At 44.6% G+C, this 22336-nt stretch overlaps 1 protein-coding gene across 6 annotated transcripts in view; it reads left to right on the top strand.

Moving 5' to 3' along the window:
• Window positions 1-22336, top strand: part of LOC149459085 (latent-transforming growth factor beta-binding protein 3-like) — a 999560-nt gene that overhangs the window by 371258 nt on the left and 605966 nt on the right. For all 6 annotated transcript variants that reach the window (XM_089681663.1, XM_089681666.1, XM_089681665.1 and 3 more), the window contains exons 11-12: window positions 13326-13421; window positions 13514-13639. In XM_089681663.1, the coding sequence (XP_089537789.1) occupies window positions 13326-13421; window positions 13514-13639 (222 nt within the window). The remainder of the gene's footprint in view (window positions 1-13325; window positions 13422-13513; window positions 13640-22336) is intronic.

Here is a 22336-nt window from a genome sequence, read left to right as displayed (position 1 = left end):
CTTTTGTATAATAATAACTCCTTAGGTGGTCTCAGATATATTGCTTCTTCCTCCCAATGTGCCATAAATAGATTAGCTATGCTTGGGGCCCCCATAGCTACGCCCTTCACTTGATTGTAAAAGGAATTATTATTCCAAAAATAATTACGCATCAAACAGAAATTAAGGTACTCCAGAATATATTTTCTCTGTTCTTCTATAAGGGTCCCATAATTCTCAAGGCCCCATTTAGTGGCTTCCATACCATCTCTATGGCCTATAATTGTGTAGAGGGATGAAACATCCGCTGTGGCCATAATAACGTTACTAAAATCTTCATCTGATTTATCTAACAATTGTATGAGATGTTTAGTATCTCTCAGAAAGGATCTGGTCTTCTTGACTAGCGGTTGTAAAAACACATCAACATATTGACCTAGCCACGCTAGCACTGATCCAATCCCATTTACTATGGGGCGTCCAGGTGGTCTATCTTTATTTTTATGAATCTTAGGAATAGTATAGATAACACTGTTCAACAGGTAAAAAGTTTTGGGCATAAAATTAGCTAATCTTACATAATTTTGGGGTGCTGAAAACGAAAATGACCCTAAAAAATGTTGATTGGCTCTAGTTTACATGATATATTCACCCATCTAATGACGTAAGCCATTCAAAATTATGATGCAACTTCAGCTGCATATTGCGCAATTGATACTGGTGACCAATAGAAAATTGCATGTATACTGAGATGATGCAATATTAGCCTTTAATTGCATCACTACACTGCATAAAAGCTGCAGTATCTGTAGCTGATTGTAGTTCGACAGCGTCTTTACATTTCGTTTTATGCTTATATAGGCTACTCAGTAATGCCTCGAACTTGTGTGAATAAAGCAGATAATTTCTGCTATATCTGCGGTGAAATAACTTTTATCTCACAAAAAAGGAGGATAACAGGAATGATTAAGAAAGCCTACAACTTGTATTTTGGCTGCAAGATAGGAGACCAGGACAAGAGCTGGGCACCACATATATGCTGCAATTCTTGTGGGACGGCACTGGAGCAATGGTTGAATGGAAAAAAGGCATCTATGCCTTTCGCTGTGCCAATGATTTGGAGAGAGCCAACAGATCATGTTAGTAATTGTTACTTTTGTATGGTGCCTCCAATTGTAAAAGGGCTAAATAAGAAGAAAAAGTTTTCTGTGCACTATCCAAATATTCCATCGGCATGATGAACACGGAGAGCGCTTCCATCAAGACATTGCAGCTATGGAAAGAAGATATCAAGGTAAATGGAGCCCATCAATGCTTGCTGACTATTGCTGGACAGTTGTAAGAGATAGCCCTTTCCTCGAATACAAGAGAAAAGCCAAGAGAAGCAAAACCGACACAAACTGAAGACAAAACTAGTGAGAATCCTAAGTATTAAAATGATTCAACTTAGCTTATGGCTATAATTTTTCTTGGTAATCCTATGCAATATATTATGCCATTTAGGCTTTGTTATGTAGTCAATATCACTTGCTTTATATTTGTGGAAAGACATCTATCTATATAATTATTGTGCATTATGTAGTCATTACGTCTATAGTAGAAAACTTTCCGTTTACAGAAAAACTAGAGCCAATTGACAAATTTCATTGTTATATTTGAACTCAGAATGTGAAATTCATTAAGAAATGGATCCTTTTGTTTCCAAAACTGGCAAAAAATAAAAATTTGTTGAACAGTGATCGGTATCCTACATACCTCTGGCACTAAATATCTGGCTTCTTTCTTATTTAAATATTCTCTCTCAAATCCTTTTTTCACTAATTTGTCTAATTCTCTCTTATATTTCACAGTGGGGTCCTTCTTTAATATTTGATAAGTACTATTATCTTTTAATTGTGTACTTAATTCCTCCAAGTAGTATTCTTTTAACATTACCACTATTCCCCCTCCCTTGTCGGCTGGCCTAATCACAATATCATCTCTTTTGGCCAGATATTTTATTCCCTTCTGTATGTCTATATTGGGCCGAATTCTCGGGAGTTTTAAAGTTTCTAGATCCTAACTAACCATCTTTTTAAAGGCTTCAACTTGACTATTTCCCGTAACCTAGGGATTGAATAAAGATTTATTTCGCAATGTCGTCTGATGAACATGACTACTAGGTGCACTGCTAACAACATTCTTTGAACCTGGCAAACCAACAAAATGTTTTTTAATATTTACTTTTCTAATGAATTTTTGTAAATCCACAAAAATATCAAATTTATCTGCCGGTTTGGGCAGAGCAAACTTCAATCCTTTATCTAATACTATCATTTCTTCTTTCGTGAGTGGAGCACCACTAATATTAAATACACCTTCACCTACTATTCTCTTTTTCTTTTGGACCTTTCGTCCGGCTCTACAGCCTCTTGTCTTCCTGGACTTCTGCTGGTCCCTCCTCTCCTAGGGCTCCCCCCCCATATATTCCTTCCCTAAAAAACCTTTTTCTTGATACTCATAATTCAATGGTTCATATTTATTAAATGTGGGTATAGGACTCCTATTTTCAAATCTAGGCCCTTGCCATCCATCATAATACTGTCTGGGACTCCTAGGATAATATGGTCTATAATCCTGTCTAGGTGGAAAATAAGGCCTATATGGCTGGTAAAAATTAGGTTTGGGGTAGAATGGTTTATACAGAGGACAAAACTGCTTTCCATTTGTATTATTCTTACCCTGCGGTTTCTTATGAAAAGAACCTCCATTTTTAGGTCTACATCCATTTTGTGGCGTATGATAACCTCCTTCCCCTTGTGGATAATACGGCTGGGGATTGTTTTTCCCTTTATTTTTATACTCCTTTTGATTTCCATTATCCTGCCCTTTAGTAGATTCTATCTGTGTCCCCTTCACAGGGGTAGTATTAGTTGAGCTACATTCAGTCTCTTCATTAGAAGATTGCCATTTAAAAACCTGATCTTTGTTAAAATCATTTAGATCTCTTTGATATTTTTTCATTTTTTTATATTTCATTTCTGAATCAATTTTTTCTAAATCCTTATTGAGTCTTTTTGCAAGATTCTCTATTTCTGGGGACGCTTTATGGGGTTCCATTTTTCCTTTTATATCTAAAATTTGGGTCTCCAAAATCCTCATTTTCTTTTGTTTACGTTTAAGGAAACAGTGAATTAATTCTAGACCCTTTTCTTGAAAAAAGTTGAACCATTCATCTCTAGATTCTTGGTCTAATAACCCATCACTGATAGGTACATCCCACCTCAATCTTCTTGGGATTAATCTATCTTTGAGATATTTTTCATGGGTGACCATATCCCACCATAGTCTAACTTTCTTCTCCATCACATGACCCAACTTCCTGTACAGGGTATGCACATCCCCTGTAGGTTCACACTGATTTTTACTAAAAATATCCTCTATATTAATGGACCTATTTTCCAAAAAATTAAAAACTTCCATACTGAGCTAGCTGGAGGAAATAGTAGTAGATATAACAGTAATGGTGTGAACCTCCTGCGCTCAGAATACCTTCAAAAATTAATTAGTTGAATAATCGCAAGAAGCTGCTCACATTAAATCATATACCAATGATCTTCAGCATAAACATGTGGAACCAATGTAGCGCTACTCGCTTAAATTAAAATAAACATGTGAACCAAAATACCTAATGAATAAATAAGAAATCTATATCCACTAATGTGAAATCATGCACATAAAGCATATACAGTTGCAAGAAAAAGTATGTGAACCCCTTGGGATTACGTGGAGTTTTGCATGAATTGGGCATAAAATGTGCTCTGAACGTCATCTAAGTCACAACAATAGAAGAACACAGTCTGCTGAACATAATACTACACAAACATTAGATGTTGCCATGGTTTAATTGCACATAACATGTAAATATTCACAGTGCAGGGAGGAAAAAGTATGTGAGGCCCTAGCTTAATGACTTCTCCCAGAGCTAATTGGAGCCAGGAGTGAGACAACCTTGACTCCAATCAGTGTGATGATATTGGATGTGTTGCTGACAGCTGTCCTGCCCTTAAAAAACACACACCTGTTTTGGGTTTACTGGTTTCAAGAAGCACTGTCTGATGTGAACCATGCCTCGCAGAAAAGATCTCTCAGAAGACCTACGATCAAGAATTGTTGACTTGCATGAAGCTGGAAAGGGTTACAAAAGTATCTCCAAAAGCCTTGATGTTCATGTGTCCACGGTAAGACAGACTGTCTACAAATGGAGAAAGTTTAGCCCTGTTGCTACTCTCCCTAGGCGTGGTCGTCCTGTAAAAGTGACTGCAAGAGCACAGCGCAGAATGCTGCATGAGGTAAAGAAGAATCCTAGAGTGTCAGCTAAAGACCTACAGAACTCTCTGGCACATGCTAACATTTTTGTTGACACATCTACAATAAGGAAAACATTAAACAAGAATGGAGTACATGAGAGGACACCACGGAGGAAGCCATTGCTGTCCAAAAAGAATATTGCAGCACGTTTGAAGTTTGCAAAAGAGCACCTGGATGTTCCATAGCACTACTGGCAAAATATACTGTGGACAGATGAAACCAAGATGGAGTAGTTTGGGAAGAACACACAACACTATGTGGAGAAAAAAAGGCACAGCACACCAACATCAAAACCTCATCCCCACTGTAAAACATGGCGGAGGGAGCATCATGGTTTGGGGCTGCTTTGCTGCCTCAGGGCCTGGAGGGATTGTTGTCATTGATGGGAAAATGAATTCCAGAGTTTATCAAGACATTTCGCAGGAAAACGTACGACCATCTGTCTGCCAACTGAAGCTCCGCAGAGGATGGGTGATGCAACAGGACAATGACCCAAAGCATACAAGTAATTCAACAAAACAATGGCTGCAACAGCACAGAATACGCCCTCTGGAGTGGCCCAGTTAGAGTCCTGACCTCAACCCCATTGAAATGCTGTGGCATGACCTTAAGAGAGCGATTCACACCAGACATCCCAAGAATATTGCTACACTGAAACAGTTTTGTGAAGAGGAGTGGTCCAAAATGACTCCAGATCGTTGTGCAGGTCTGATCTGCAACTACAAGAAACGTTTGGTTGAGGTTATTGCTGCCAAAGGAGGGTCAACCAGTTATTAAGTCCAAAGGTTCACATACTTTTTCCTCCCTGCACTGTGAATGTTTACATGTTATGTGCAATTAAACCATGGCAACATCTAATGTTTGTGTAGTATTATGTTCAGCAGACTGTGTTCTTCTATTGTTGTGACTTAGATGACGTTCAGAGCACATTTTATTCCCAATTCATGCAAACCTCCATGTAATCCCAAGGGGCTCACATACTTTTTCTTGCAACTGTATGTGATAAAACCTAAATAACTAAAGTGAACATAATCATATCATTAAAGAATATTACGTGCTCATTGTAAATGTGTATATATATATATATACATAACACACACAACAACGTGTATTAACACATATATATATATAAACCCCATAAAGTGAAGAAAATCAAAACGTGCATATATGTGAACTCGGTACATGCACCTAAACATAAAAAAGTTATATTTCCGTGTATATAAAGTCCAAACTTGTACACCCATGCAGATTAGATCCAAAAGCGTGGGATTGGAGCCCTGAATTGTTACCACTATTTTTAATGTAAGTGCGCTTTCTATTGTTTATGACACTTGATAATAAACATATTACACAATGGAAGCTTGTGTTTTATGTTTCATATGAGTGATTGGCGCAGCATTTAATCCTATTTGGAGAAAGGAGCCAGTGTTGAAGTGCGGACCCCTGGGGGGAGATTCATATACAATGTGAGCAGTTGTTTGGAGTGATACTTACCTGGAGGATCTGTGAGAGGGATCCTAACAAACGCTTTGACTCGCAAGGGTCGAATCCTTAAGGTGAGAGGCTGATTCAGCCGTTGTTCGGATGAGTTCAACTATCAACTCACTTTTATACACAAATATCAGCAGAAGTACAGTGAACCTTCTGCCCCTCCTCCTGGTCCTAAACCACCGACACTAGAACCTAGACCCAGGAACAATAATAATATTAATTATTATAGAAATAAACCTAGTAATAGGGTCTATGAAAATCGCCATCATGAATTACCCACGTATAATAGATTTGATCCTTTACAGGGTTTACAAGATGAAAATATAGGCTCTCGGGGGTATTCCAATCACAGTAGCACACCCCACCAAGGACGAACCATACAACCTTTCCTACTAATCAGAATACTTATCCTCCTGAATCTCGTATTTACAATCATTATCAAGGCCCAAAACAAACTGGCCCACAGAGAAGACCCCAATTCTCATTACCACAACAAAGGAGAGGAACTAATGGATATAAGAAGGGTGGTTTTCATCAGCACAATAATAAGAACTACTTGCATAATTCTACATATAATAACAATCATCCTCAGGATAACTCCTACAGAGCACCTCCCCCGCCCCCTGGTTATAATGGCAGTTATCAACCTGTTAATAACCCTAGACAGCCTTTTTTAGGGGAGGGCAGAGTACGCAAAAGAAGCGATACAGGAGGGGAAAGAAAGGAGGAAGGAGAACGAACAGATACACCCAAAAAAAGAAGGATGTAAGGGGACAAGGAATCTTTAATCTCAGTAAAGCGAACCTAACGGAAAACGAATTACGACTATTAGATAAAGGGTTAAAGTATGCCCCAGCCAAAGGACTAAACAAATTTGATACATATATTGATGTACAAAAATTTGCAAGACAACTATCCCTTAAACGATATTTCACCAGTAATCCTATTTTAAATAGGAACTCTTCTGATGGTTTTATCCACTCTAACTTGTGTAATGCATCTACTTATAACCCCCCTCCTCAGGCACATTCTTATGTGAATGTATTCAGAGATAAAGTCCTTAAGGAACTGAAAAATCTAACCTATAAACAACCATATGATAGTTTGGGGGATGCAAAGGCAATTAAGATGATGCTCGAAAGGAAAAATCTTGTGATTAGGCCTGCCGATAAAGGTGGAGGAGTGGTGGTCCTGGACAAAGAGGACTACATTAGAGAAGTTAATAACATCTTGAGTGATACCACCACATACACTCCTTTATCTAAGGATCCTTTGTTGGAGTTCAAACGCTCTCTTAAGAGCATTATCAATAAGGGCTATGATAACAATATTCTGAATAAAAAAGAAAAAGCGTTTCTATGCCCCACTGCACCTAAACTGCCAGTCTTATATATTCTCCCTAAGGTACATAAGGATCCTATCAAACCTACCGGATGACCAATCATAAGCGGAAAAGGGTCTCTGTGTTCTAGGATCGGAGAATATATCAATTTTTTTCTCCAACCATTGGTCTCACAGACCCCTTCCTTTTTAAGGGACACTAAGCATGTATTGAATGAAATCAGCAATATTAACATACTCCCCAGCACGTTCTTAGTGATGGCAGATGTAGCATCTCTCTACACCAATATAAATCATGGTGATGGTATGGAAGCAGCTGACTTCTATTTAACACACTATAGCACTTTACCTGTTCTCCAGAAAAACGTTATTTTGAGCTTATTGGAATTTGCTATGTTTAAGAATTATTTTTGGTTTAATAAAGTTTATTACTTACAGATTAAAGGTGTTGCAATGGGGGATAAGTTTGCCCCCAGCTTAGCTAATTTATTCATGTCCCGCTGGGAAGAAGATTTAATTTATTCTAGGGACTGGTCGGAACTGATACTATACAAAAGGTATATTGATGACATCTTCCTTCTATGGAATGGGGAAGAAGAGCCACTCATTAATTTCTTTACTACACTTAATAACAACAGTCTCAATATTAACCTTTCTTACACATACAGCCAACAGGAAATAAATTTCCTAGATCTCACCCTTATGAACATGCATGGGAGAATTATTACCAAATCTTTCTTCAAAACCACGGACCATAATAGTTACATCCCTCTTGGCAGCTGCCACCACCCTAAATGGTTGGCAAACATTCCAAAGGGCCAGATAATGAGGATAAAAAGAAATTGCACTAATGATGACACCTTTCAATTACAAGCCAATATCTTAAAGGAGAGGTTTTTGGAGAAAGGGTATGATGAAACCATTTTAGATCATACCATCCAAAAGGTTGCACAAATGGACAGGAACAATATGTTACTTAGTAAACCAAAAATGACACAAGCTAAAATATGTCCGTTTATAACAACTTTTTCGACTGAATACAAACAAATCTGAAAAATTATTAATAGGAATTGGGACATCTTAAAGATGGGCCCAGTACTCTCTAAAATTTTACCTGAGAAACCTGAAATTATCTACCGCAAAGCCACTGCTCTTAGGCACGTTATTGCTCCTAATATTGTGGACCCTCCGAATAACATGTCCTTTTTTTAAGGAGTTAAAATGTTTCCACCAATGCAATAGAAGTGTTATATGTAAATGCAACAACAGCAGGAAACACAGAGTAGATGGTTTCAACTCTTGTGTCACTGGCAGAACTTATGACATAAGAAAATGTATTTCATGTCACAGTAGATTTGTGGTATACCTTTTACAGTGTCCCTGCCAAAAACAGTATGTGGACAGAACAACTAGACATCTACGTGATCGTTTAGGCGAACATGTGGCAAATATTAAAAAAGGTTTTAGGGAACACTCTTTGTCTAACCACTATAGGTTATACCACAACAAAGATCCATCATCCTTGAAGTTTGTCGGTATTGATGTTGTTGATAATTACTGGAAGGGTATCAACAAAACAAGAGCTGTTTCCCAAGCTGAGACCAAGCGGGTATATGAATTGAATACCTTGCATCCCCTGGGACACAATATTGAAGTGGATGTCAACTGCTTCATAGCCAACAGCTAAATTCCCCTCTTTTCCACTGTAGTTAGTTGTAAGGATATGTTTATTTATCCAGCACCTCAGAATATTAAGATATTTGTAGTGAGTTCATCTCTTCTCCTTTCTTGTGATTTTTTAGTCCTCTCTCATGCCGTATTTTTATGATATTGATTATGTCATGATGGTTTTATTAGTTTATTCTATTATTAACTCACCCGTATTCAGAATTATTTATATCCTTTAATGATTTTTATCAGAATTGTTTATTTATATCCTTTTATGATTTTTACAGAATATATGACGTTAATAAGGTTTATTCCGCTATGATTCAGATATGAGCTATTAATATATTTATTCCATTTACATAAATTAATTATTAGTAATTGATATATAGTAACATTGATGAATTTGGCATCATCTACATGGAATATTTATTGTGATGTTGTTATGTACATATTTATTTATATATATATATATTTTATTTATTTAATTATATTGATTTGTTATGTATGACTTTGACTCTTATATACTCATTTTGCCATGGCCTGGTATTAATTCTATTTATTTATTTATTTATTGCACCCATACTGCAATCTAAATAGTTTCCCCAGGTTTATATGTCATTATTTGTTTATTTATTTATATTGTTCTTCTATTCCCTGGGGTCTGTGGCATTCACCGCCGCATTCTTAGTGACGGAGGAGGAGGTACCTCCCATCCGTCTAGATCCTCACAGATCCACGGCAAAATGGCGCTTCGGCGCGTGCGCAGTTTGTTATTCTACGGTAGAATGGCACATCGGCGCGCATGCGCAGTCTATTATTCTACGGGAGAATGGAGATGGTGCGATCGCGCACGCGCCAGTTCCCCTATATAAGCCAGACGTTGGTCACGCTTCTGTCCAGCCTCCCCTCTGATGATGTGCTTTTAGCACGAAAGGCCTTAGAAAGGAGGAGCTGTACAGAGCATGACATTTTATGCCGCTGGGGCCACGAGGAGGCTCGGCGGCCATCTTTAAAGGGGTCAGTATTGCAATTTTTGTAACTGATATATGATGCATACTGCCCTATGTTTGTTTTATGCTTCAATAAATTTTTCCTGAAATACTACACTATTGGGCACCTGTTCTTTGAGCTCCTATGCGAGCTATTACATCTGCAGGAAATCCCTCTGATATCCAGTATCCAGAGAAGGGAGCCCTTTCCAAAGCAGAATACCTGTCCATACCTGTCCATAAGGGGGACCTCTGGACCAGGCAGATTTTCACTACTCTCCAAGGCTTGATGATCAGAGAGGCAGCCCACCACCTATCATTTATTACTACATGCGCTGTTAATATGCGCTTCCAGTGAGTGCTCATTTCTGCAATTTTGGTCGGCTGTTTTTACCAGCATTTGAAGTACTGAGATACCTGCCTTATAAGGGTCTATTGCTATTCGTTGAACTTTTATATATTTATTGATGGAACTTATCTTAAGCGCTGCACTTCTTTGAATTTTGATGTTAATATGTATAAATACATCAGTGGTTCATATAGTGAACTCGGTGTAGAGCTATTCACCCTGAGGTCAACACAAAGGACAAGTGGGCACTCTTTACATCTGGAGGAAAAGAAATTCTCCAAACACGGAAAGGTTTCTTCACAGTGAGAGCTGTGAAAATGTGGAATAGACTCCCTCAAGAGTTGGTTCTGGCCAGCTCAGTAGATTGCTTCAAAAAAGGCCTGGATTCTTTCTTAGATACACAGAATAGAACTGGATACTACCATTTAACGGTAAAGTTGATCCAGGAAATATCCGATCGCCTCTCGGGGGATCAGGAAGGAATTTGTTTTCCCAGCAGGAGCAAATTGGATCGTTCTTTGCTGGGGGTTTTTTTGCCTTCCTCTAGATCAACTGTGTGTATAGGATTATAACTTTTTTTTTCTATGGTTGAACTGGATGGACTTTTGTCTTTTTTCAGCCAGACTAACTATGTAACTATGTATATGCAGTAAAACATTCTTGCTATACTCACTGTGGAACCTAAGGGGTTAATCCTCTGCATTGTGTAAAAATGATGTTTGATTCTGTCTTCTCTGATCCTCCCCTTCTTCTACTGTCCCCAACATTTCTCCTGATAAATGATAGATAGAGGCTTGGAGACAAGCTTCACATGCTCAGTTTATTGTGTATTGCTAGAGAGTTTTTTTCTTGAGAGAGTGCATGTGATCAGCACAGGACCAATTAGCATTGTACAGACAGAGGGTCAGGGGTCCTGGAGCCTCATAGCGGAGAATGAAAGCTACTCCTACAAGCTTTAACCAGTGCTCTGCTGGACATTGATAGAAGTCACAGGACTGCTCTAAGTGCTGATGAGAAAAGGTACTGTATTTAGAAGTTTATATTTACTAAAATAATTGCATTTCCATGGTCTGTGTACTGTGGGAGACCAGATATAGTGAATGCAGGGTCTGGGTTTAGTAACACTTTAATTCTATCAGCTATTTATTCTTTAATTCTTGATAGTAGGTGTGTAAATTGGGGCTGGCCGGTAGGGGCCCAGTGCATTACTTTGCAGCCCTTTGGTAAACAAATAATCTTTTTTCCTAAATTTAAGTCAAAACGTAGTCTGCTACATTTCCTGATGGCCTATATAAATTCTTGAGGCCCTAAAATGCCAGAACAGTACAAATACCATTAAATAACCCCTTTTTTGAAGGTAGACAGTCCAAGTTATTTGACATGGCAAAAGTTTTAAAGTTGGAATGTTTTGTCACAATTGTTTGGGAAAATGAAGAAATTAAACAAATGTTTTCACAGTGACACTGTACTACTCTGGGGGGTGATCAGCATAGCTAATTACATGGTACAGGGTGCCAGGTACCATGTGATAGTTGTGGGCCAATTGCAGCATCACAATAGTAAGCAAGCTGTCATGAATGGAAGCCGTTCATGAAAATTTTGCATACATTGTAATCATCTGATTGCTATGATTGTGTGAGCAGCTGAGTACCAAGCGCCATGATCCACTTTGTCCACCGGACACAGTGGTCATGGGATCATGCCACTGCATGCCTCAGGGGGCACACCAGTGCGCATGTGCTGAGTAACATACCAGTACATCGCTTTGCCTGGAGCTGCCACCTGCCCAGTAAATGTACTGTGGGCGGGCAGCGAGTGATTAAAAAATATGTAAACCTAACATATCATATTCTTGATATGTGCCTGCTGTACCATGTGTTCTTGCCAGTCCCTCTGCTTTCCTAAAACTAACCACACTAGGCATGAGAGCACACTGTGATCAATTCTCTAGCTGTGCTGGGAACTCAGCCTGCTTTCCTCCAATGATCAGACTTCTGCTGACACACTCCCCCTGCACACCCTTTCCCTGGGAAGATCAGTGTGCTATGCTTCTCCTCCCTAGCTCTTATGCAGCTGAGAACAGAGGGTATGTGATCACTTATAAAAAAAGGGGGGAAAAGTGTATATAATGTATGGAGTATTGGACTTTGGATTTTAATTCTAGAGGTCATGCACTTTAGAAAATACTTTTTGGGGGTAGCTGTTTTTTACAACCTTTAGGTCTGTAAAATGAATGTGAAAGAAATATCAATGGTCTGGCCCAGCAATGGGCAAACTATGGCCCGCGGGCCGTATACGGCACGGCGGACCTTTTAATCCGGCCCGTGGAGCTAGGCTCCCGCTAGGCTCCTCTCACAGTCCGCCCTGAAGACCGGTGTAGCGTGAAAATCTGTCTCCTATGAGGATCTGTCCCCCTCAACGTATCTGCGCATGTGCCGGAGATCGCCGATCGGCTGCTAATGCCTGAAACTGGCACATGCGCAGATACGTCGAGGGGGACAGATCCTCATAGGAGACAGATTTCCATGCTACAGCAGAACGGCGCGGGAACACGGTGAGAGGAACGCGCGGAGCAAAGGTAAGTGAATTGACACAGGGGGGACTTGGGGACTTAATACAGGGGATGAATTAATATGGGGGATGAATTACTATAGGCGGGATGAATTACTATATGGGGGATGAATTACTATGGGGGATGAATTACTATATGGGGGATGAATTACTATGGGGGATGAATTACTATGGGGGATGAATTACTATGGGGGATGAATTACTATATGGGGGATGAATTACTATATGGGGGATGAATTACTATGGGGGATGAATTACTATATGAGGGATGAATTACTATATGGGGGATTAATTACTATGCTTACTATGGGGGAATATTACTATACTTACTATGGATGACACATACACATCATTCATCTACTCTTGGTCCGGCCCCCGGGTCCAATGTATGAACCCGTTGCGGCCCTCAAGTCAAAAAGTTTTCCCACCCCTGGTCTGGCCTGAGGTGCAGATTGGGAGGGCTCTTAGTTTTGTGTGACATTTGTGTACAGAGATACAGTATAAGTGTATAAATCACCTTGAAAACATGTTAGAAATAATCACTAGCTACGATAATAACAATACATAATTGCATTTTTGTATTATAGCACTTGTTTTAGAGCCCACTACAATAGCTGTTCAAAAAATACCTGCAGAGTATGACACCCGAAGTGCTGCTGAAATTGCTCCCACTCAGTTAACAGGTTAGTCTTTGCTGGCCATTTCAAGCTACAACATTTAGTTGATCTATTGATTACAAAAATAAACAATTCATCATATGTATTTCTCTGCATAGAAACCAATGAATGTAAGATGATCAGGAATCTGTGTGGGCATGGAGAATGCATATCTACTCCTACAGGATTCTACTGCAGTTGTCACCCGGGGTACTATCCTGATCCTGAGAAGAAGATTTGTATAGGTAAGCCACAAAATACATTTGAAACAAAAATAAAGTTATGACAAATACAGTACTTTTGTAGGTGTTGTTTTCTATGTTTTTTGCTAACTTGAACATCTTTAACTATGCCCACTACCTTCCATTCAGAACTCCAATTCCTTGACAGAGTTGACAGGCATAGCTCCCTTTCAGGCACGCTACACACAACGTCTTTCACTAAGGCAGAATTCACACATGCTATGCATGCCCTACTCCAGAAGATACAGTATAGCCACTTCTGGATTCAGAAGAGGCTATAAACTACACATGCTCGTCTGACTCGCCTTTCTCTGATTGTAATTTTGCCCCAATGGTAAAATTGCTTGACACACTCTCTCTGACACAACCCCAGGGGGATGTGGGCTTTCCACCAGAGGTATTTTGAGATTTCTCTCCTCCACTATTTAATGAAATTCCTTTCCCTCTAACCATTACTGTGGATTCATTGAGGCATTGCATACTAGACAGTGGATAGATACGCCTAGTGCTTCATTATTATTATTATTATTATACAGTATTTATAAAGCGCCAATAGTTCGCTCAGCGCTGTACATTACAAAGGGAGACAGAACATGTGATAGAACAACAACAATACAATGCAAAACATGAGGGGATCGAGGGCCCTGCTCTTTTGAGCTTACAATCTAGGAGGGAGGGGATGGTGGCATAGGAGGAGATAGCTGTGGGGGATGGGGTGGTAGGAAGAGTGGAGGAAGTTGGCAAGGGGGTGGGGTAGGCTTCCCTGAAGAGGTGGGTTTTCAGGGTGCGCCTAAAGCAGAGGAGAGTAGGTGATAATCTGATGGGTTGGGGCAGGGAGTTCCAGAGGATGGGTGACACCCTGGAGAAGTCCTGGAGGCAGGCATGGGAGGAGGAGACCAGGGAACTAGAGAGAAGGAGGTCTTGTGAGCAGAGTGTGCGTGCTGGTTGGTACTTGGATATTAGGTCAGTGATGTAGTACGGGGCAGTATGGTGGACTGCTTTGTACGTCAGTGTTAGGATTTTGAATTTGATCTGTTGTGCAATCGGAAGCCAGTGGAGGGATTGGCAGAGGGGGGTGGCGGAAATGGAGCGGTTGGAAAGGTGAATGAGTCTGGCAGCCATATTCAGGATCGACTGAAGTGGGGATAGCCAGCGGCGAGGCAGGTCAGTAAGGAGGGAGGTGCAGTAGTTGAGTCGTGATGTGATGAGGGCGTGGATGAGCTGTTTAGTGGTTTCTGGGGTTAGGAATGTGCGTATTTTGGCAATGTTGCAGAGGTGGAGTCTGCACGAGCTTGTTAAAGATTGGACTTGGGGCTGGAAGGATAGGTTGGAGTCCAGAATTAAACCAAGTACTCTGGCCTGCGGGGCGGGTTTGATGGTGGTGTTGTTGGACATGATGGAGAAGTCAATGGGGGGTGGTGTGCGGGCTGGGGGGAAGACAAAAAACTCAGTTTTGGAGAGGTTCAGTTTAAGGAAGTGGAGCGATATGTCGCTCAGTAGGTGTGTGATTCGGGCGGAGACTGAGGTGGTGAGGTGGGGGGTTGAGAGATAGATTTATGTGTTGTCGGCATATAGGTGGTAGTTGAAGCCGTGAGAGTGTATGTGTCAGGGATCTCCTCGATCCCCGCCGCGATGGTCCTGGCGCAGGCGCAGTGGCGCCACCCTGTGCAGGGACACGGGCACTAGGTCCGGGCCGGCCGCGGCGTTCGAGTTCGCGCATGCGCAGTAGAAGCCGCAGCCGCCCGCTGGGCACCAATGGCAGCGCAGGGCGGGATATTTAAATGGCCCTGAGCTGTCATTCAGTGCCTTCTGGTCTTTCCTGCATCCTGTGAATCTGCGAACCTGTGCCCTGTAAGTTATTGACCCGGATTGTACCTTACCTTGCTAATTTCTCCTGTCCTGACCCTTGCTTTGCCTGACCTCTCTCCTGGATGCCCCCTATTGGATTTGACCTGCTGTTGCTGACCTGGCGTGTGACCCGACCATTCTCTGCCCGCTGCCTTGTACCTTACCGTCCTCTCTGTTACCGACCCGGCCCGTCTGACCTTGCTCATCCATCCATCCATCCATCCCTCGCAGTGGGGTCTTCTGACCTCCTCATATCAGACTCTTTCCCGTGGGAGCCCTTGGCGCATACCACTACCACTGACGGACGTACCCAGTAGCCACGACCTGGTCTCGGGGGGCTCCAAGTCCATCCCCACCATCAGAGGCCCTGGTGAACAAGCACCCTGGGACTTAGATTCCATGCGCTGGGGACGCCTATTCAGTGGAGTGCTAGTGGTACCACCGGGCGGTCCCTTACAGTACCAGAAGGCCATGACTGAGTCTAGAGGAGGGCCCTCTCCGCTTGAGGAGATCTGCAGGCACCTATCTAATTTGACACAGGCCGTATCGGCCCTGCAGGACAGATGTCTGCAGATTGAGAACCAGTTCAAGACCTGCACAATTTTTTTGACGCAATGGCTATCCTATACGATGACCCACAGCGGGCAGCCTCTGCTGAAGCTACTTTGTACACACTCCGGCAAGGCCGTGGATCGGCGGAGGAATACGCATCTGAGTTTAGGCGTTGGATGGGGGACACACGCTGGAACGAGTTTGCACTTTTGCATCAGTTCCGTATAGGCCTATCAGAAGCCCTGAATGATGAACTCGCCCGGGTAGAGGTGCCTGAGACATTAGAGGACTTAATTGCGCTGACCATTAAGATTGACTGTAGACTGCGGGAACGCAGGTTTGAGAGGTTCGGTCAGGGTCATGGAAATCCCTGGGGGTCATTTCAAGGTCCCAGCCAAGCAACTAAGCCAAACATCCAGAACCGGCCACCTGGAGATATCCCTGAACCCATGCAGCTTGGCCTGGCATGGCCTAAACTATCTCCAGAGGAACACCAGCGCAGACGATCCCAGAACCTGTGCCTCTACTGTGGTGAAGCTGGTCACATGGTACGATCCTGTCCGCAGAAACTGAGTAAGTGCACCTCTTCTTCCTTGTCCATTGGCAATGTTAGTCCATCCCAATACTTAGTGGTGCCCCTTTCCTTTCAGCTTCCAGAAAGGACCGTGGTGGTGACGGCCATAGTTGATTCGGGGGCATGCAGCTGCTTCTTGGACATTAATTTTGCTCACCAGCAGGGTATTCCCCTCCAATTAAAACAAAAAGGGTTCAATATATTTTTGGCCGACGGTTCCCGGATAAAATCGGGGGTAGTTAACCAGGAAACCCCCTCCATCGCCACTGTCATTGCCGGCCAGCACCAGGAACTCCTCCGCCTGGATGCTATAGCATCATCCCTTTTCCCAGTCATTTTGGGGCTCCCATGGTTACGGGCCCATAATCCCCAAATTGACTGGGAGACCAGAGTAATCTCGTTCCCTTTCCCATACTGTCGGGTACACTGCCGCACTTCGGGCCCGGAGGTCCCCCAGTTCCTCCTGTTCTCTGAGTGGGATGCCGATTTAAAACAGGTAATCCCTGCAGCCTACCATGAGTTTCTGGATGTGTTCAGTAAACGGGGAGCCGATACTCTACCCCCCCACCGCCCATATGACTGTCCCTTTGACCTGTTACCCGGCTCAGAGATTCCTTTTGGGCGAATCTTCCCCCTTTCGGAGCTCGAATTTGGGGCCCTGAAGGAATACATTGAGGACAGCCTCCAGAAGGGGATCATCCGCCCCTCCACTTCTCCGGCAGGGACGGGAATTTTCTTTGTTGAAAAAAAGGGCAAAACCTTAAGGCCGTGTATCGATTACCGGGAGTTGAACAGGGTCACAATAAAGAACCGTTACCCACTGCCATTGGTACCGGAGTTATTCCAAAGTTTAAATGCAGCAGTGGTTTTTACAAAGCTGGATTTGAGGGGAGTGTACAACTTGGTTCGCATAAGGGAGGGGGACGAGTGGAAGACGGCATTCCGCACCCGCTTCGGCCACTTTGAATATTTGGTCATGCCGTTCGGGTTGTGCAATGCTCCGGCCACTTTTCAACACTTTGTGAATGATATTTTTAGGGACTTCCTGGATGTCTTTGTTATTGTCTATTTAGACGACATTTTGATTTTCTCCCCTTCTTTGGGGGAGCACAGAATACATGTAGCAAGGGTATTGGGGTGATTGCGGCAGCATAGGTTGTACGCCAAGGCAGAGAAATGTTGCTTCGAACAATCCAGCATTACCTTTTTGGGCCTGATTATCTCCACCGCGAGGGTCGCGATGGACCCTCAGAAGGTCGCTGCAATACTGGATTGGCCTGAACCCACGGACAGGAAAGGCGTCCAACGATTTATCGGGTTTGCAAACTTTTACCGGAAGTTCATCAAGAACTTCTCGGGTCTGGTCTCCCCCATTACTCAGCTAACCAAGCTTGGAACTCGGTTCAGATGGACACCAGAGGCTCAGGAAGCTTTTGAAGCCTTGAAGAAGCTGTTCACCTCGGCACCCATTTTGGGTCACCCAGACGGCGCCCTGCCCTACATCTTAGAGGTAGATGCATCGGAGAATGCAGTAGGTTCCATTCTTTCCCAGCGGAAAGGCACCAAGGAATTACTCTATCCTGTAGCATTTTTCTCACGGAAGCTTACCCCCGCGGAGAAAAACTATGACATCGGTGATCGAGAACTACTGGCGATCAAAACGGCGTTAGAGGAATGGAGGTACCTGCTGGAAGGCGCCGTGCACCCCATCTTGATATTTACTGATCACAAAAATCTGGAATACCTGAGGACCGCCAAGCGTTTACGCCCACGACAGGCAAGATGGGCATTATTCTTATCGAGATTTAACTTCCACATTACGTACAGGCCTGGATCAAAGAACACAAAGCCAGATGCGTTATCACGTATGTATGAGGACGCCAAGGAGATCCCAGTGCCCGACACTATCCTGTCCTCGGGTAACTTCTTGGCCCTTCAGTCGGACCTTCGTTCCAAGATAATGGAGGCGTCCACAACCGTCTCAACCCCAGTCGGAGGGCCCCTCCAGAACAAGGGGGGACTCCTATGGAGGGAAGATCGGATTGTGGTGCCGGAGGAAGCCCGAACCCTGGTCTTGGGACATTGCCATGACCACCCGATAGCGGGGCACTTTGGCCCAGAAAAGACCCTGGAGCTTCTCCTACGCTCCTTCTGGTGGCCGGACATGGCTAAAGATTGTAAGGGCTATGTAAGATCCTGTATCACCTGCCAGAAGAACAAGCCATCAAGGAACAAAGTTTGGGGTCTGCTGCGGCCCTTACCGATTCCTGAACGACCTTGGCAAAAAATCTCGATAGATTTTATAGTCGAGCTTCCGCCATCGCTAGACCACACGGCAATCCTTGTGGTCGTGGACCGCTTATCTAAAATGGCCCACTTCATTCCATTGAAGAAAACTCCCTCGGCAGCCGAGACTGCGCGAGTCTTCATTCGTGAGGTGGTAAGACTGCATGGGGTCCCCGAAGACATTGTCTCGGACCAGGGGGTCCAGTTTACGTCAAGATTTTGGAGGGCACTATGCAAAGCCCTGGACATCAAATTGTCCCTCTCCTCTGCGTTCCACCCACAGACTAACGGACAAACCGAAAGGACCAACCAGACCCTGGAGCAATACTTGCGATGCTACACATCCTTTACTCAAGATGACTGGATGCCACTTCTACCCCTGGCGGAATTCACGTACAACAACGCTTGCCATTCAGCAACGGGGCAGTCCCCGTTCTTCGCCAACTATGGGTTTCACCCCGTCTTCCTCCCGGATTTGGTCTCAGAATGTCCAGTTCCAGCAACACAAGATGTAGTAACATTTTTCTCCGCAAACAACAAGAAACTTCAAGAGGCCATCAGTCGGGCCCAGGAAGACTACAAGAAGGCATTCAACAGGAAACGGAGGGGAGATCTGGTGTTGCGGCCTGGGGAGAAGGTTTGGTAAGCGACATCCAATTTAAAGATGCTTTGCCCTTCAAAGAAATTGGGACCCAAATTTATAGGCCCCTTTTGCATTAAGCCGATGGTCAACGAAGTGGCCTACGAACTTGTCCTCCCTGACACACTCAAGATCCACCCAGTCTTCCATGTGTCCCTGCTGAAGCCAGTGATCCCAGATGCCTTCCCTGAACAAGAATCTAGACCTCCGGAGGCCATAACAGTCGAGGGAGAAGAAGAATTTGAGGTAGAAACAATCCTGAAGTGCCGAAGGAGGGGGGGGGGCAGACCCAATTCCTTATCAAATGGAAGGGCTATGGCCCTGAGGACAATTCTTGGGAACCAGCCCATAATGTCCATGCACCCAGACTTGTCCGGAGGTTTTTTCGCGATCACCCGTGGTGGAGAGATCGGGTGGGCATCCGGAGGTTGCCCGTAGGGGGGGGCAATGTCCGGAATCTCCTCGATCCCCGCCGCGATGGTCCCGGCGCAGGCGCAGTGCGCCGCCCTGTGCAGGGACACGGGCACTAGGTCCGGGCTGGCCGCGGCGTTCGAGTTTGCGCATGTGCAGTAGAAGCCACGGCCGCCCGCTGGGCACCAATGGCAGCGCAGGGCGGGATATTTAAATGGCCCTGAGCTGTCATTCAGTGCCTTCTGGTCTTTCCTGCATCCTGTGAATCTGCGAACCTGTGCCCTGTAAGTTATTGACCCGGATTGTACCTGACCTTGCTAATTTCTCCTGTCCTGACCCTTGCTTTGCCTGACCTCTCTCCTGAATGCCCCCTATTGGATTTGACCTGCTGTTGCTGACCTGGCATGTGACCCGACCATTCTCTGCCCGCTGCCTTGTACCTTACCGTCCTCTCTGTTACCGACCCGGCCCGTCTGACCTTGCTCATCCATCCATCCGTCCATCCCTCGCAGTGGGGTCTTCTGACCTCCTCATATCAGACTCTTTCCCGTGGGAGCCCTTGGCGCATACCACTACCACTGACGGACATACCCAGTAGCCACGACCTGGTCTCGGGGGGCTCCAAGTCCATCCCCACCATCAGAGGCCCTGGTGAACAAGCACCCTGGGACTTAGATTCCGTGCGCTGGGGACGCCTATTCAGTGGAGTGCTAGTGGTACCGCCGGGCGGTCCCTTACAGTATGAGTTGGCCAAGGAAGGAGGTGTAGATGGAGAAGAGAAGGGGCCCGAGGACAGAGCCTTGAGGGACCCCAACAGAGAGGGGGAGTGAGGGGAAGTGAGGGGGAGGTGGTAACATTATAGGTAACGCTGAAAGAGCATTGTGACAGGTAGGATGAGAGCCAGGAGAGAGCAGAATCTCTGAGGCCAAGGGAGTGTAGTTTTTTGAGGAGGAGGGGGTGGTTGACTGTATCGAAGGCCGCAGAGAGGTCAAGGAGTAGGAGCACTGAATAGTGGCCATTAGCTTTGGCGGTTAGCAGGTCGTTGGAGAGTTTAAGTAGGGCAGTTTCGGTGGAGTGTAGGGGACAGAAGCCGGACTGTAGGGGATCGAGGAGGTTGTTGTCGTTGAGGTGAGAGCTTAGGCGGGTGTAGACTAGGCGCACGAGGAGTTTGGATGTAAATGGGAGCAGGGAGATGGGTCTGAGGTTGTTCGGGTCATTGGGGTCCAGGGAGGGCTTTTTAAGTATGGGGGTGATGTGTGCATGTTTCAGAGGGGAGGGGAAAGTGCCAGAGGAGAGGGAGAGATTAAAGATGTGGGTGAGGGAGCGTAGGATGGAGGGGGAGGGAGGTCGTAGGAGTTGTGAGGGGATAGGGTCGAGGGGGCAGGTGGTGAGGCGGGCATCAGAGAGGATCTTGGAGACTTCCTCGATGGTAGTAAGGTCAAAGGTGTGGAGTGTTGGGGGGACTTCAGTATGAAGAATGTAGGGTGGGGTGGAAGTGGAGGTCAGAGCAGTGGTGGGGCCGTGGGAGAGGGGTGATGAGGGGGTAGCTGAGTGAGAGGGAATGGGGTTGGAGGGAGTTTGAGCAGCAACGAAGTCCCTGCGGGTTATGTCGAGGGAGAGGGGGGATGAGGGGGTAGCTTTGTGAGAGGGGACGGGTTGAGAGGACGTGTGAGTTGCGGCGATGTCCTTGCGAATTGTGTCAATCTTGTTTTTGAAGTGTTTGGCAATCTCAAGGGCGGTGAGTGAGGTGCTGGGTGGAGGTGGGGGTGGCGAGAGTAGAGAGTTGAAGGTGGAGAAGAGTCAGCGAGGATTGGAGGAGAGGGCCTTGATGAGGGTCAGGAAGTAGGCTTGTTTGGCTGCGTGGAGGGAGGAGGTGTAGGTGTGGAAGGCAGATTTGTAGCGGGTGAAGACTTGTTGGGATTTGGTTTTGCGCCATAGTCGCTCCAGGGCACGACTGTGTCGTTTGAGGGTTTTGGTGTGATCAGTCTGCCAGGGCTGGAGCGGTCGGGGTCTGATGTTGCGTGTGGTTAAAGGTGCTAGTGAGTCAAGGGCTGTTGACAGCGCGTTGTTGTAGGCAGTCATAGCCAAGTCGGGGCAGGACAGGGGGAGGATGCTGTCGTGGAGTTGATCAGCTGCAGAGTGGAGGGGGGCAGGGTTAAGGTTGCGGAGGTTACGGCTGATAGTAGTGTGACATTTGGAGGGGTAGGCGTTGGAGGATGAGGAGATAGAGAAGGTAATCAGGTTGTGGTCAGAGAGAGGGAAGGGGGTGTTAGTGAGGTTGTGGGGAGCGCAGCGGTTGGAGAAGACAAGATCAAGGATATTACCGTCGGAGTGGGTGGTGGATTGTATGCACTGTGCAAGTGCAAAGGAGGAGGTTAAGTGGAGGAGA

The sequence above is a fragment of the Staurois parvus genome, unplaced genomic scaffold (genome assembly GCF_062004578.1).
Source record: "Staurois parvus isolate SC_StPar_1 unplaced genomic scaffold, SC_StPar_1.0 ptg000275l, whole genome shotgun sequence".
NCBI lineage: Eukaryota > Metazoa > Chordata > Amphibia > Anura > Ranidae > Staurois > Staurois parvus.
The sequence above is the reverse complement of the archived record's forward strand: the minus strand, read 5'-3'. Positions and strand labels throughout refer to the sequence as shown.